We start from the raw sequence: 14490 nt of genomic DNA, 5'->3' as shown, positions 1-14490 counted from the left end.
CTTTGCCGGCAGGCTGGTAACTAGCCACAGCCGAAGCCTCCCACCAACCAGACCTGGACCAATTAAGTTTGCACTGATTCACGATAGTAGTACATATTATGAACGTCATACCGGCGACTGTAAGCGCGACTTGATATATAAAAAACACTACCTATAGAATGTACGCCACCGATACGAATGGTTGTTAGCACTTACTATGCAGAAATTACAATTTTTATGATGCTCGCAAATTCAATGAAAAAAACACTATGCGTGTCTCGTACGAAAAAGCAATCAAGGCCCTAGTTTAATTAAAAACGCTTCCTCGTCGTCCTTTTAAAAGCACTTTGGGACAATTCGGCTCGCTTTTTCTAATATTACTCATTTGGTTTTTTTATTATAGGACAATAAAGGAGAATAATACTTCTTTGCTCGTTGTAGCAAGTCATTCTGCCTATCGTGGTTGTTTTGTTTCCCACAATTGTTCTATCTGTACTGTTGTATTGATCCAGACTCTATTCAGGCAAACAACTGTCTGGTATAAATTAGCACATTTACGACTAAGAGGAAATTATAATGATTGTGAAATAAGGTACATTCTTTCTTTATATTAGAATAGCGGACGCCCGTGACTTCATCCGCATGGAAGTCAATGTAAACTTTCAACCCCTATTTCACCACTTTAGGGGTTGCATTTTAAAAATACTTGAATAACGTTACATTTCTTATTTTTTTATGATGGATGAACAAATTTTTAAAACTGTACCTTTAAAAATGAAAGACTTTCCATACAAACTTTCAACCCCTATTTTTTCCCCTTGGGCAGACTTAATCAAAATCCTTTCTTAGCGGATGCCTACATCTTAACATCTATCTGCATGAGAATTTCAGCCCAATCCGTCCAGAGGTTTGGGCTGTGCGTTCATAGATCACTATGTCAGTCAGTCACCTTTGAGTTATATATATTTAGATACTAATATTATAAAGAGGTAAGGTCTGTGACTTTGTAAGGTTGTAGGGGGTAATTCTGAACCGATTTTGAAAATTCTTTTACCACTAGAAAGCCACGTTAAATGTGAGTATTAAAGATATATGAAAGAGTTTAAGTCTTGTAGTACGAGTATTGTAGGGGGTAAACTCTGGATCTACAGAACCGATTTTGAAAATTCTTTTACCCTTAGAAGGCCACGTTATATGTGCGTGTCATAGGCTATATTTTATTCCTGTATTCTCAAAGGAACAGGAACTACACCGGTGAAAACGCAGGGCGTCGGTTAGTAGGATACCTACTTATTACATGTAGTTATCCTACTAGCCAACGATTATATACACTGAACCGATTTTGAAATTTCTTTTATCAACAGAAAACCACGTTATATATGATTATAATAGGCTATAAGTATAATGTATCCCCGTATACCCACGGCAACGTACGTATTGAGCTAGTAGCTACCTTTACGGGTTGTCAAATTTCATTGAATAAAAAATTTGTACTGACCCTAACATGGAAATGTGATCCATGGTATACCTAGGCACAAATTATTCACGGCCCTTAAAACCCTTGAGACTCGTTGTAAACAAATGCTCACCTACTCGTACCTTATCCGGATGCCCGTGTTTTCTTCAAGAATGCCCTAATCGACCATTTGTGTGGCGGTAAGATCCTATTTATTATCGTTACTAGTGGAAATCTACTGCTTCCGAAAAGTTTCAAGGTCAATTTATTTGTAAGAAATAATTTATAACTTAACTTAACATAAAACTTCTTCTCCCTCTAATCGCCTGTTGGCCTCGATCAATTACACTTTTCGTAACGCATTCACCAACTTAAAAGCCTCAATAGCTCAACAAAGAGCGGTTGGACTCATCACCGAGGGGTGGTGGTTCAATCCTCACCCCCGTTGGTCTATTGTCGTACCCACTCCCAGCACAGTCTTTCCCGACTAGTTGGAGGGGAATGGGAATATTGATCATATTTAAAAGATATGGCAAAAATTCTTTTAAAAAAAACACTTACTCTCCAACTTCAAAAAATTCAATTTTCCACACAAATTTTCAGTGCACTACACTGAAAAGAAAAAAATAATACTGTACCTATACATTCTACGAGTTAGATAGGTAGGTAGGTATAATTAATTAAACATTAACATAACTCAATCGTCATTGGTGGCAAAGCAATATTTTAATACAAAAACCCATATTCACTACAAATACAATAATGGTTTGAATAAATATTCAAATTACCGGCTGCCTTTTGTTACAGATCATTAAATAACATAATTTACTTTTTTAATATAAGACAAGGTATACATAAACCGATAGACGAATTTTCATGGCACTATATTTTTTCTTTTGCATAACCTTTTAAACTTAGTGACAATAACCTTCTAGAGTCTGGCTAATGAAAGTAGAGACTAAAATCGCCCGCCAAATTTGAAAAAAAACTTAAAAAAAATTAAAAAAGCATGCGTTTCCATAGTTTGTTTAAATTTTTTTTTGTTTCTGAATACATTACTGCCTATAAATGCATTCGAGTGCCGTTGGCTGCCGCCGAGACGTCACCGACTGCAGTCGAGTGATTTTGGCTGCCGCCGAGACGTCGCTGACTGCAGGACGAGTTAACGTAGCCACCTCGCGCACAGTGCTGTTGCCGCGATGTTGCCATGCCTGGCCACACACTGCTGTACTAGCGCGAATATTCGTGGAAATATTTCCACGAATATTAGGGACAGGACAAATAACGTGGCCGCACGACTTCCCTGCTCACTTTCCTCGCTACTTCCTACGACACTCGGGCTTTATCTGGCATCGCCATAATTTTGGAAACTCTAATGTGAAACCGTACCTAATTAGGTACAGCTATTGTAGCAGCAAGAATTAAAAAACATTTCACTTTAAACAGCTTTTACCTACAAAATAACAAAGGTCCATTTTGATTATTTTGAATTTCATTGATTGCTAACATTCGGTTTATTAATGCTCCGGGCTTTCGGCTATTCAGTTATTTACACAAATGTCAATGTGCACCAAGTCTAATATTTCAACAGTGAATATGAACGAGTTTTATTGAAAACCCATCCATTATCCTTTGTGACGTGTAATTATAATATAATCCGATAACATACTTCACATGATACTAAAATGATAGTTGCGTTTAAATAGCCCGATACACACTACGTGTCACATTCACATCCTCGGCGATCCCAAGTTGAAAGCAGTGTTCTAAGAGACTGTGACTGTTAGGACCAAACCTTCTTCATTTCATAAAAGCCGAACGTTTGCTATTGCTTTTATTAGATGGTATTGACTAACTCCAATAGTCACCACGGTCAGTGCTCCCACGAATTTTGTGTTTGTGAAGTTAGCAACAAATGACTGCGCAATTAATTAATAACTGTACAAACGGGCGGGGAGTGTTCGCAACTGTATGAATGCGCAAAATCATTCCGCAGCTAACTTCACAAACATAAAGATCCATGGCGAGCACTGTCCATAGATACCTAGAGCATAATCTGACGTTAAAACTTTTATAAAATTACGATGGTCTATTACAGGTTCTTAATTTATAGCGAAAGTTAAACATCATGGCACATGAAAATTCGAGGACATTGTTAACAACCATTAAGAAACTTAAAGTTAAGAATGTGCGCTATATAAGAAAGTGCAGAAATAATTCTAGCACCCCGTTAAAACTGCAGCTCGTTAGGTATTTACAGAGCGTGCTACATAGTTCAACAACGCACGGGTTGCCCTACATCGTGAATAATCGGTTACATTATTTAGAAAAGTGAGTAAACGTAATGTGAAATAAATTGTTTGCAACTATTTTGTAGAAATAACTTTTAATTAGCTTTGAAGTACCTATTCATTGTGGTCATTATTAACGTAACCAAAAAATGGTTTAAGTAAGACCTACCTACCTACGTACATACCTACCTACGTACATACCTACCTACGTACATACCTACCTACGTACATACCTACCTACGTACATACCTACCTACGTAGGTACCTACCTATACGATTACAAAAAATAATCTATAGACATAAGTAGGTAACTAGCGGACCCGGTCATATATATTACATATCCTACCCATACCCTACCATACTCCTCCTACTATACCTTATTTTTCAAGTTGAATCAAACTGCACACGGTGTGAAAATTTTATCAAAATTGGTTAAGTAGTATACGAATCCATCGCGACCAAACAACGTGACACGTATCTAATTTAAGTTATTAAGATAGGTGTTAAAATATAAAAAGTAAATTAATGTACTTACATATAACTATAAACTTTGTTTTCAGGATATTTTGGATAGTTAACATCATTTTCTGCATTGTTATTATGTATGGATTATTAACGCTACAATATTTAAGATTCATCGTAAGTATTTAGTATTAGAAATTTGTTCTCTAAATCTCTCTATCTGTATCTATCTACATTTTATACATTTAGATGGGTAGGTACCATTTAAGTTAACAGGCCCGCTTTGAGCGCGATTTAACTTTTTTTTCTGGTAATACAAACATTAATATTGTATAAAATTATGCTGCTTTTCTTCAGGCTGCGCCAACAGTAATGAGTGTAGAAAGGAACTACTTTGATTGGAATATATCATACCCAGCAATAACACTGTGTCCACTTTACAGAGCTGATAAATTAAAATTCGAGAAAATCAAGTAAGTCACGCTCTATTCTGTATACTTAGATATTTATTCGAATGAAAAAGGAATCCAATTATTTATATTCATTGTTACACACTCTTCTTAGCTTAAAGTTTGTCTTATGTAGGATGGTGCGGGTGACAGTTGTCGGTGAAACGAACTGTCTGAAAAACACTTTAGGTATAGGTGCGGGCACATAACCCAGACCGGCAAAGCCCTAAAAACTCCACTATTAAGTCCCTATTAAGTTCCTTCAAACTCCCATACTATTTTTACTTAAGGGTGGTTAAGGTAATGAACTCTTACGATGGTTACACACTACATCCCTTTCGAATCCGTTAGAATACGTACGAAAGACATAAGAATAGAACTATGTATTCGTAAAATACATAGTTCTATTCCTAAAATACCTAGTTTCTATCACTCGATTTCTCGACGTCTTCCGTAAGAATACTACTTAGTACCTACCTCGGATTTGATTCGGATATACCTATCCGGTACCTCAATACCGGGACGGTTATAGACATCCCAAAGATGTCCCCTGAATAGCTTGGTTTTTGATCAGAAATCGGATTAATGCGTAAGCAAAATTCAAACCCGGACAGAGTTTTTATTCCATATTTTCACTGATTTGCATTGGAGCGGAGGCAATGCGTAAGTAACTGCCCAGTGCCCTTCAAGTATGAAACTTGATGGAATATGTGTGAAATTATAATGTACTAAGTCCAATTAAACAAAACTTTATTTTTTTAGAGATACAAGTAATATAACTAAACATTTTGTGTGGACAATAATGCAGTCTGCTTTAGATACTTTAGATTTTATGGATTTAAATCATCCCAACGAGTTACAGGTAAGGATGTTTTTGTCAAAAATTCATTTGTTGGTTTGAAAAAGGCTTGGTTTACAAGCACTTTTGAATCTTTTCGGTAGACACTTAAGTTTATTTACTTCTACGTTATTTGTGAAAATGTTTAAAAACGTACTTATTCATATATCCGATTTAAATAGCTTCCCGAACCAAAAAACTACGCAAAAGTGGCTGCCGATATGTTCCGAATCTTCCATAAAGATATGCTAGCCAGTAAAGCAAACAGAACAATTTCAATAGATATCTCAATGAACGAGATAGGAATATGCCACGTCATAAATTCCAATGTTGCTGCATTCGACGAGCCTTAGTAAGTGAATGAATGTTGATCTTTAATGTTGACTTATTTAAAACTGTTTCGTTCTAATAAAATGCTAGTTGATTTGATTTTTTTTTTCTTATGATTTCACGCCTGAATTGTTTAAGCGATTATAAAAATTACTAGCTGACGCCTCACGGTTTCACTCGCTTGGTTCCCGTTCCCTTAGGAATACGGGGATAATATACAGCCTTGCTCGATAAATGAGCTATCTAACACTGAAAGAATTTTTCAAATCGGATGAGTAGGTTATTCCTGAGATTAGCACAAACAAACAAACTCTTCGGCTTTATAATAACAGTACCTATAGATTTCACCAAAGGAAAACTGCATTAGGTATCACGAAATAACATTACATGATATTCAAAGCTAAAAATAAAAAAATTCTAGATTTTAACCCACTTACAATCAACAACATTAAAATTCAAAGATCTCACGCAGAAAAATATTTAGGGCTAATAATAGATGACAAGTTGATTTGGGACTCTCATATTGATCAACAAATTTCAAAATTAACATCACTAACAGGTGTCTTACGAAGAATATCGAATTGCATTCCGTACAAAGTAAGAAAAACTATCTACAACGCTCTAGCAAAGCCACATTTGGAATACTTAATAGAAATTTGGGGAACTGCTGCACAGACACATCTTAACAAATTACAACGCACACAAAACAAATTAATCAAGACACTATTTCATTACAATTTTTACACACCAACAAAAGATCTTTACACTAAAACAAAACTGTTCAATATCACGCAACTATACACATACAATACCTGTCTCATAATTAAAAAAATCATGACCCACACACTACATTCTACTATAACATTTAAGCATAGGACTAACAAGCTCAATCTCAGGAATAAATATAAAATCAATATTTGGCGACCACGGACAAAAACCTATGGAAATAAAAACATATTATGCGAGGGTGCTCAGTTATATAACAATCTGCCAAACTCTATTAAGGAGTTAAACAACATAAAAGCATTCAAGAAATCGATTCAATCCTACATCCTCACAAACTTGGACAAAATATTGAAAAAACAATGTAATTAAAATTTTGTTACAATAATGCATGCTGTCTGCAAAAATGACGATATGTTAACTCTAAGTTAAGTGAACAGTACGTTCTTTTTTGGAGAAATAAATATCTTTAAACCGAAATAACGCAGTTTTTTATCCCTGTAATTCCATGGAAACGGGATCTACCTGAATCCAAATATATAATCTTGGAGAGTTGTTTAATAATCACCTAACCTCTTGATATTTTCTAGTAGCTGGAATGCAGACTTCGCAACCAAAAATTACGTCAAAAAAAATATGGAGCTCTCTATTTTTGAAGTAGATCTTTTTACCTTGATAACAGATTATGCACCCGTTTACAAGGTAAGACAGATAGCAGAAAATAATTGGAACATGAATATTTAATTTTATTTCTCGATATTTCCAGCAATGAGTAGGAATCCAAATATTCTGAGTCGACTTCCCTTTACTATCATCTATAAAATTCCATAATCTTGCAGAAGACATTGCTAGGAATAATGGAACGAGAGCCTTTTTTATTCTTTACAAGTTAGCCCTTGACTACAATCTCACTTGATGGTAAGTGATGATGCAGTCTTAAGATGGAAGCGGGCTAACTTGTTAGGAGGAGGATGAAAATCCACACTCCTTTCGGTTTCTACACGGCACCGAGCGGTTGGCGGTACGTCTTTTTCGATAGGGTGGTAACTAGCCTTGGCCGAAGCCTCCCACCAGCCAGACATGGACCAATTAAGAAAACCTCTTTCCTCGCAAGTGCTCTCGACAGGGGTTGCTTGATAGAGTTTACTTATAGAAATAAGGCCGCCTTTGCATACTAAGTTTAGATTATTAATTGTTTTATTGTTTTTATTAATTACTGTATTATATAAATTGTGTGCAATAAAGTATTTCTTCTTCTTCTCAATCGGCCCAGCCTGGGATCGAACCCAGGACCTCCGTCTTGTAAATCCACCGCGCATACCACTGCGGCACTACCTAGGAAGGCTAAAATGTTTTTGCCAGTCTATTCTACCATTTACGGTAGCAAATTATGGAGTTTGTTGGATTCTTCTGAAGCTTCAAGGGTCCAGACCCGTCCAACTATATAAAACCTATGTAGATAACGATGATGTATATTGTTTTTAGGTATATATCCATGGTCCTGACGAAGTCCCGTTGACTGGCTCCTCGTTCAATTACGATGTCGAAGGTTTCATGTCCTTTGGTTTGTCTGTAAGGAGTACCAGAATTTCGGATGAACTGCGTTACCAGTCACTAAGATTGCGTAAATGCCGGTTAGATTTATCTTTACATATACTTTAACACAATAACGGCTGAAATCATGGGATTTGCAGTTTGCTGTCATATGCAATGCAATTATTAGACACCCATAAACAACTACTAGGTATATCCGCCAATAGCTCGCCAAACTCACACACACATAAACACACACAATCACGAGCACGAGCTCACACTAATACATACTATAGTTTGGAAAATTCGTTGATGACAGAGGGAAGGACTGCGCGGATATGAAGTCGTGCGCGTGGGGCATAGCTACCCTCCGGCCCGCGCGGACCATTGGGAGTGTTACAAACGAATTTGCCAAGCTATAGTATACCTACACCAATTTTTTTTTATTTGTTAAGTGCCTAAACTTTACCTATTTTGTTGTTGTTTAAAATTCACTCACACTTTTCATCATTGTAATTAATCCGGGGGAGGGCTGAACTTCAGAAAATTGTAAAACCTTATTGTGTGTCATATAAACCATTTAATTTAATTTAATATTGAGCTCTGAACTTTTCTCATCTCTTAAAAGAATATATAAAAAATGCCTTCCTTAAAAGAATATATAAAAAATTAAGAGAATATGAAAGATACCTCTAAGTTATCTTTCACATTCTCTTCGGAATGGATGTTTGAAAACCATGATAAAAACTAGCAGACGCCCGCGACTTCGTCCTCGTGGAATTTAATTTTTCACAAATCCCTCAGGAACCATGGATTTTTCCGGGATAGCCTATGTGTTAATCCATGCTATAATATATCTCCAATACCAAATTTCAGCTAATTCGGTTCAGTAGTCGAGGCGCGAAAGAGTAACAAACATTCATATAATCAAAATCAACAGTTTTCATCAGTCAAGATTTTTTCGTGATAAAAAGTCGCCTATGTGTTAGTCCAGAGTATAAACTATTTCCATTCCAAATTTCAGCCAAATCGCTTCAGCAGTAGCGGCTTTAACGAGTAACAAACATCCAAACATCCATACAAACATTCGCGTTTATGATATTAGTAGATAATAATAAAGAAATGAAAACTTTCGACTGTTCTAGATTCACTCATGAACCTATAAGCGAGAGATATCCAGTCTATTCTTATAATCACTGCATACTGGAGTGTAGAATCAAAATGATTCTGAGGCTATGTGGATGTGTGCCTCATTTCTACAAACCATTAGGCAAGTATATAAACTTATTGTACTAATCAAACTTCAGCTTACACATTTCGTAACATTTTTAGGGTTCCTTACCTCAAAAGAAAAAAGAAACCCCTATAAGATCACTTTGTTGTCCGTCTGTCTATCAAACCCCTTAATTTCGCCATTGCGTGTCATCATCATTACCAGCCGATAGACGTCCACTGCTGGACATAGGCCTTTTGCAAGGACCTCCAAGCACAACGGTCTCGAGCCGCCAGCGGCCAGCGGCTCCCTCGACCAACACTGCGCTTTCTGGTGCGGGGTCGCCATTCCAGCACCGTGAGATCCCAACGTCCATCGGCTCTTCGAACTATGTGGCCTGCCCATTGTCACTTCAGCTTCCCAACTCGCTTGAGCTATGTCAGTGACTTTGGTTCGTCTGTGGATCTCCTCATTTCTGATTCGATCACGCAGAAAATGCGTATATTATCAAGTTGAAAAAACCGTATACTCAGTTCTACGGTCCCATTGAACTGTGAAAAAATTCAACTTCTAAGTTTACGTAAATATATAGGACCGCTTATTTAGCAAAAAAACGCATATTTCAACACTCAAGGTAATCAAAACTCATAAGGGTACTTCTCGTTGACCTAGAACTATGTAACATCGTTATAGACCACAACTACCTACCCATCTAAAATCCTCTACATTTGTAATTAAATCTTTTAAAATCAGGCGTATGAAATGGGAAAAGCTCGTTAAAACTGCGCAATCCGATTCCTGAACTATTTACTTATAGATAATGATCCTAGTAAGTATACGTATAGAACCCTCGGTGGGCGAGTTCAACTCGTACTTGTCCGGTTTTTTAATACACCATATAGCGATAGTTTCTTTTTTCAGATAATGAACGTGTATGTTACATTTCTGAGCTAAGCTGTGTATTGAAATACAAAACTGAAATAACAACATTGAAAACATCAGAACAAACATACAAACAATTCGCCAGCACCAAAGACCTGCCCAAGACATCACGAGACTGCGGTTGTCTGAACGATTGTGAATTTGATACGTATTACAAGGACAATGAAGAATTTGTACCGCAAAAGGGAATAAACAAACTAAAAATTAAAATCACTTCATTTCCAAAGGTCCGATTTGTAAGGGACATCATCTTCAGCTTTTACGATATTTTATGTTAGTACCTCTATTGTAATTTAGCTAACCTACGTGGCGCAGTGGTATGCGCGGTGGATTTACAAAACGGAGGTCCTGGGTTCGATCCCCGGCTGGGCAGATTGAGATTTTCTTAATTTGTCCAGGTCTGGCTGGTGAGAGGCTTTGGCCGTGGCTAGTTACCACCCTACCGGCAAAGACGTACCGTCAAGCGATTTAGCGTTCCGGTACGATGCCGTGTAGAAACCGAAAGGGGTGTGGATTTTCATCATCCTCCTAACAAGTTAGCTCGCTTCCATCTTAGACTGCATCATCACTTAACATCAGGTGAGACTGTAGTCAAGGGCTAACTTGTAAAGAAAAATTTTTGTCATTTAGCTCCATTATCAGTATATCGACCATTAGTCAAAAATATTGCTCTCTTTCATTACGTATGGACGAAAGAGCTGGGACAGAGACAACTCCGCTATTGATCAAATCATGCATCATCATTATTAACCCATATTCGACTCACTGATGAGCTCGAGTCTCCTATCAGAATGAAAGGGATTAGACCAATAGTTCACCACGCTGGCCCAATGCGGATTGGCAGACCACACACGCAGAGAAATAAGAAAATTTTTAGGTATGCAGGTTTCCTCACGATGTTGTTCCTCCACCGTTTGAGACACGTGATATTTAATTTCTTAAAATGCACAGAACTCAATAGTTGGAGGTGCATGCCCCGGACCGGATTCGAACCCACACCCTCCGGAATCGGAGGCAGAGGTCATATCCACTGGGCTACCATGGCTCTAGAATCGATCGACTATATTATATCTTATTTTCTTTACGAGATTTATCGTTGAAAGTTGTTAACAAGGTTCTTGAGCCACTTGTGACCCAGCATCACCCTGCGGCACGTTTTGAGATGTTGCCCATAATTTTTCCTAAACGTTATTTAAACAGCGATACCTAGCAAACGCATTTAGGAACCATTTTAGGCAATTTCTCCCTTATGGCCATCTATCCCGGAATTACCCTAATATCGCCATTCCAACAACAGGAGGGTAGTTCCACTACGCTGTTCATAATTAGCTTACTTAGCTTAGTTACTATATAGTTAGTTATATAATTTAGATTATTTACTCGTATGTTTGTCTATACTTGCATACTAATATTATAAAGAGGTAAAGTTTGTAGTATTGACTATTGTAGGGGGTAATCTCTGGATCTAATGTACCGATATTGAAAATTCTTTTGCCACTAGAAAGCCACGTTTTTTGCGAGTGTCATAGGCTATATTTTATCCCCGTATTATATCGTGAACGGGAACTAAGCGGGTGAAACCAATGATCATAATTATTTATTTCAGTGAGGAGTGGGGGTGTAATGAATCTGTGCATCGGCAGTTCAATAATTTCTTTAGTTGAATTACTAGTTGTAATAATTAAGTGTGTATTTTATATTCTAGTAAAAGTAGTTCGATTATTTTATTAGTATCAAGATGTGTTACTTGAAATAAATAAATAGATTTTTTTGTGTGAAATTAATTTTATTTTTCCTCTCATACATTATTTATTATTTAATATTTACAGTTTACACTTACAGCTAAGTATGCCACCCTATTGTGTCCTGTTTTACCTGAAACAAAGGATAGATTAATATCTTATCTCATATCTCTCAAAGACCTATCCAACGATACCCCACACTATGAGATAAAGGAGTAAAAAAATTAATCCCACCCACCCTAAAAAAATATTTTTCAAGATTTTAATTTACGACTTTATTCACGTTTTAATGTACATAGTCATGCGAACTTAGCTTTCTAGTAGTAATAGTATATGCACTAAACCACACGGACGGACAGACATACGAAACTATAAAGGTTCCTTGTGGACTACAGAACCCTAAAAACGAGAGCTACATGACGTGATTCCTGCAATTTTCCCGCCAATAGTCTTGAAAACATTAACTGCTGGCAATCTAATAGGTTAGGTAGGTTATCATCACTAACAACCCATATTTGGCTCACTGTTGAGCAAGAGTCACCACTCAGAAAGAGAGGGGTTAGGCCTTATTATACCACGCTGGCCCAATGCGGATTGGCAGACGTCACACACGTAGAGAATTAAAAAGAAATTCAGGTTTCTTCACGACGTTTTTCCTTCACCGCTTGAGACAAGAACCGGATTCGAACCTACGCCCTCCGAATCGAAGGCTGAGGTCATATCCACTGGGCTATCACGTCTTTCGAGGTAGGCTGACTATTAATAGTTTATAGTACTAACTTACCCACTAAATCGGTTAACACACCAATTTCCTGATAACACTTGATAATATTCTTCTCTATCTTTCAGACAGGCTTACTTTCTGGTCTTCTTCGAAAATTACGCAATGCATCTGAAAAGTTGTCAATAGATATAATGCACAATACTTACTTATATTAAACCAAGTTTGTCTCGAACAATTGTATGGCTTTTCTATATCGCAGTTTTAAAACATAAATCTCAATAAATATGCATTTAACTTTTTAATTTTATTAACCGACTTCGAAAAAGGACGTTCTCAAATAAGACGCATACGTTTTTTCAAATAAATAAAAAAAAATATTACCGTAAATTTTTCTGAAGCTGAAGAACATTTTAAGCGTCTTTAATTAGCCTGACTTTCGGAATTATCCATTCAAAGAGATTGTATTGTTATCATCATTTATCACTTCCATGAACCTGAAAGATACCTGCAAATCGTAACAAATTATCACACATTATAATTTGATAAACATTTCTCTGTACAAAAAAGAAATTATCCCAAGAACAAAGCCATATGTACATTGTACGTCCAAAGAATCAGAAACAAGTCCCAATAAATTCCAATTGTCAACACGTTCGTCAGTTATCTCGATGGATCTATGTTATAAATAGCATGCAAACTTTATGACGATGTTTTTACTTTAAACTGCGTAAACAAGATTTTAGATATAAGCGGTAACGTATAGGCGCTCCTTCCACCCGCGGTCGCCTCACGCGTCTTGACCTTACATATGCGCGTAGCAACACCCGCAGCTGAGAGATGTCATAAAGATTGCATCCGACTATATCCGTGCGAGGATCGAGTGTCAACAGTGAGAGCATCACGATAAGTCGCAGACCAATCACTCCGAAGCTCAGATCATGAATGAGACAAAGAAAAAGAAATAGACCCATCTACTGTTAGTATTGTTGACGTGTGCCGTCTGGCTGCTTCAGAAATCTTTAAACAATTTTTGATAAATGTAGCACCATGCATCCCTAGACAGACAAATAAAAATTTCCAAATTCGATGACTTGAAAACTTACCATGCAAGCAAAATGGATAAGGTGACAATGGAGCCATGTGTCTTCAAGAGTTCCAAAATGTAGGGACGGACAACGCTGCCTTCAAACTTGATCCACGATCAAACTTTTTTCAATTTTCACTAGAATACTTAATACTCACAGGCAATCATAATATAAGAAAAAAAATACCTAGTATTCACGGAATGAACAATATTTTGAATGGTGTACTATTACTATAATTTAACTATTTTCAATATACAGTAATATATTGAACCTAAATCTGTTTTTTATAATTTAATTTCATTCAATTACTATTCGAACTTAGTTTGTATAATAAACATGACTATCACAATTTTCAGTTATTCGTGGTATTGATAAAATGTTGATACTTTACGTTTACGATTACGTTAATACAGCATGAATGAAAATATCATGCCTTAGTCTAGGTCCAACCAAAAAAGTCGTATATTACTGTATATGAAAGCACCAACTAGTTATTAATACAATATACTATTCCCTAAGAGATACTCTATATTATGACGCACAAAATAATTCCAGACCATTGTTTTTCATTCCTGCGTTGATAGCAACGTCAGCAGTGGATGGATACCTCGATTCTTACAAAGAAATGAACAAAACAGGAAAAATGTTGGTGAAATATTCCAGATTCATCTAGCCTAAAAATATTATGAATCTGCGTCACTTTATTTTGAGTTTGCATGTCTT

The 14490-nt window shown here is 36.6% G+C and overlaps 1 protein-coding gene across 1 annotated transcript; it reads left to right on the top strand.

Annotated features, from left to right (window-relative positions):
* Window positions 1-5406: 5406 nt before the first annotated feature.
* LOC112055791 (uncharacterized) lies at window positions 5407-11937 on the top strand. The gene is made up of 7 exons (XM_052886668.1): window positions 5407-5499; window positions 5658-5827; window positions 7119-7230; window positions 8014-8162; window positions 9207-9331; window positions 10196-10443; window positions 11823-11937. Exons 1-7 carry the CDS (start codon window positions 5440-5442, stop codon window positions 11823-11825), a joined length of 867 nt encoding a protein of 288 aa, XP_052742628.1. The 5' UTR covers window positions 5407-5439; the 3' UTR covers window positions 11826-11937.
* The last annotated feature ends 2553 nt before the right edge of the window (window positions 11938-14490 follow it).

This window comes from Bicyclus anynana, chromosome 17, assembly GCF_947172395.1.
Source record: "Bicyclus anynana chromosome 17, ilBicAnyn1.1, whole genome shotgun sequence".
Classification (NCBI taxonomy): domain Eukaryota; kingdom Metazoa; phylum Arthropoda; class Insecta; order Lepidoptera; family Nymphalidae; genus Bicyclus; species Bicyclus anynana.
The sequence above is the reverse complement of the archived record's forward strand: the minus strand, read 5'-3'. Positions and strand labels throughout refer to the sequence as shown.

Coding starts and splice junctions, on each gene's coding strand:
- LOC112055791 (XM_052886668.1), top strand. CDS start 5,440: ATGCAGTCTGCTTTAGATACTTTAGATTTTATGGATTTAAATCATCCC. Junction 5,500..5,657: donor ATCATCCCAACGAGTTACAG/GTAAGGATGTTT, acceptor CGATTTAAATAG/CTTCCCGAACCAAAAAACTA. Junction 7,231..8,013: donor ATTATGCACCCGTTTACAAG/GTAAGACAGATA, acceptor TATTGTTTTTAG/GTATATATCCATGGTCCTGA.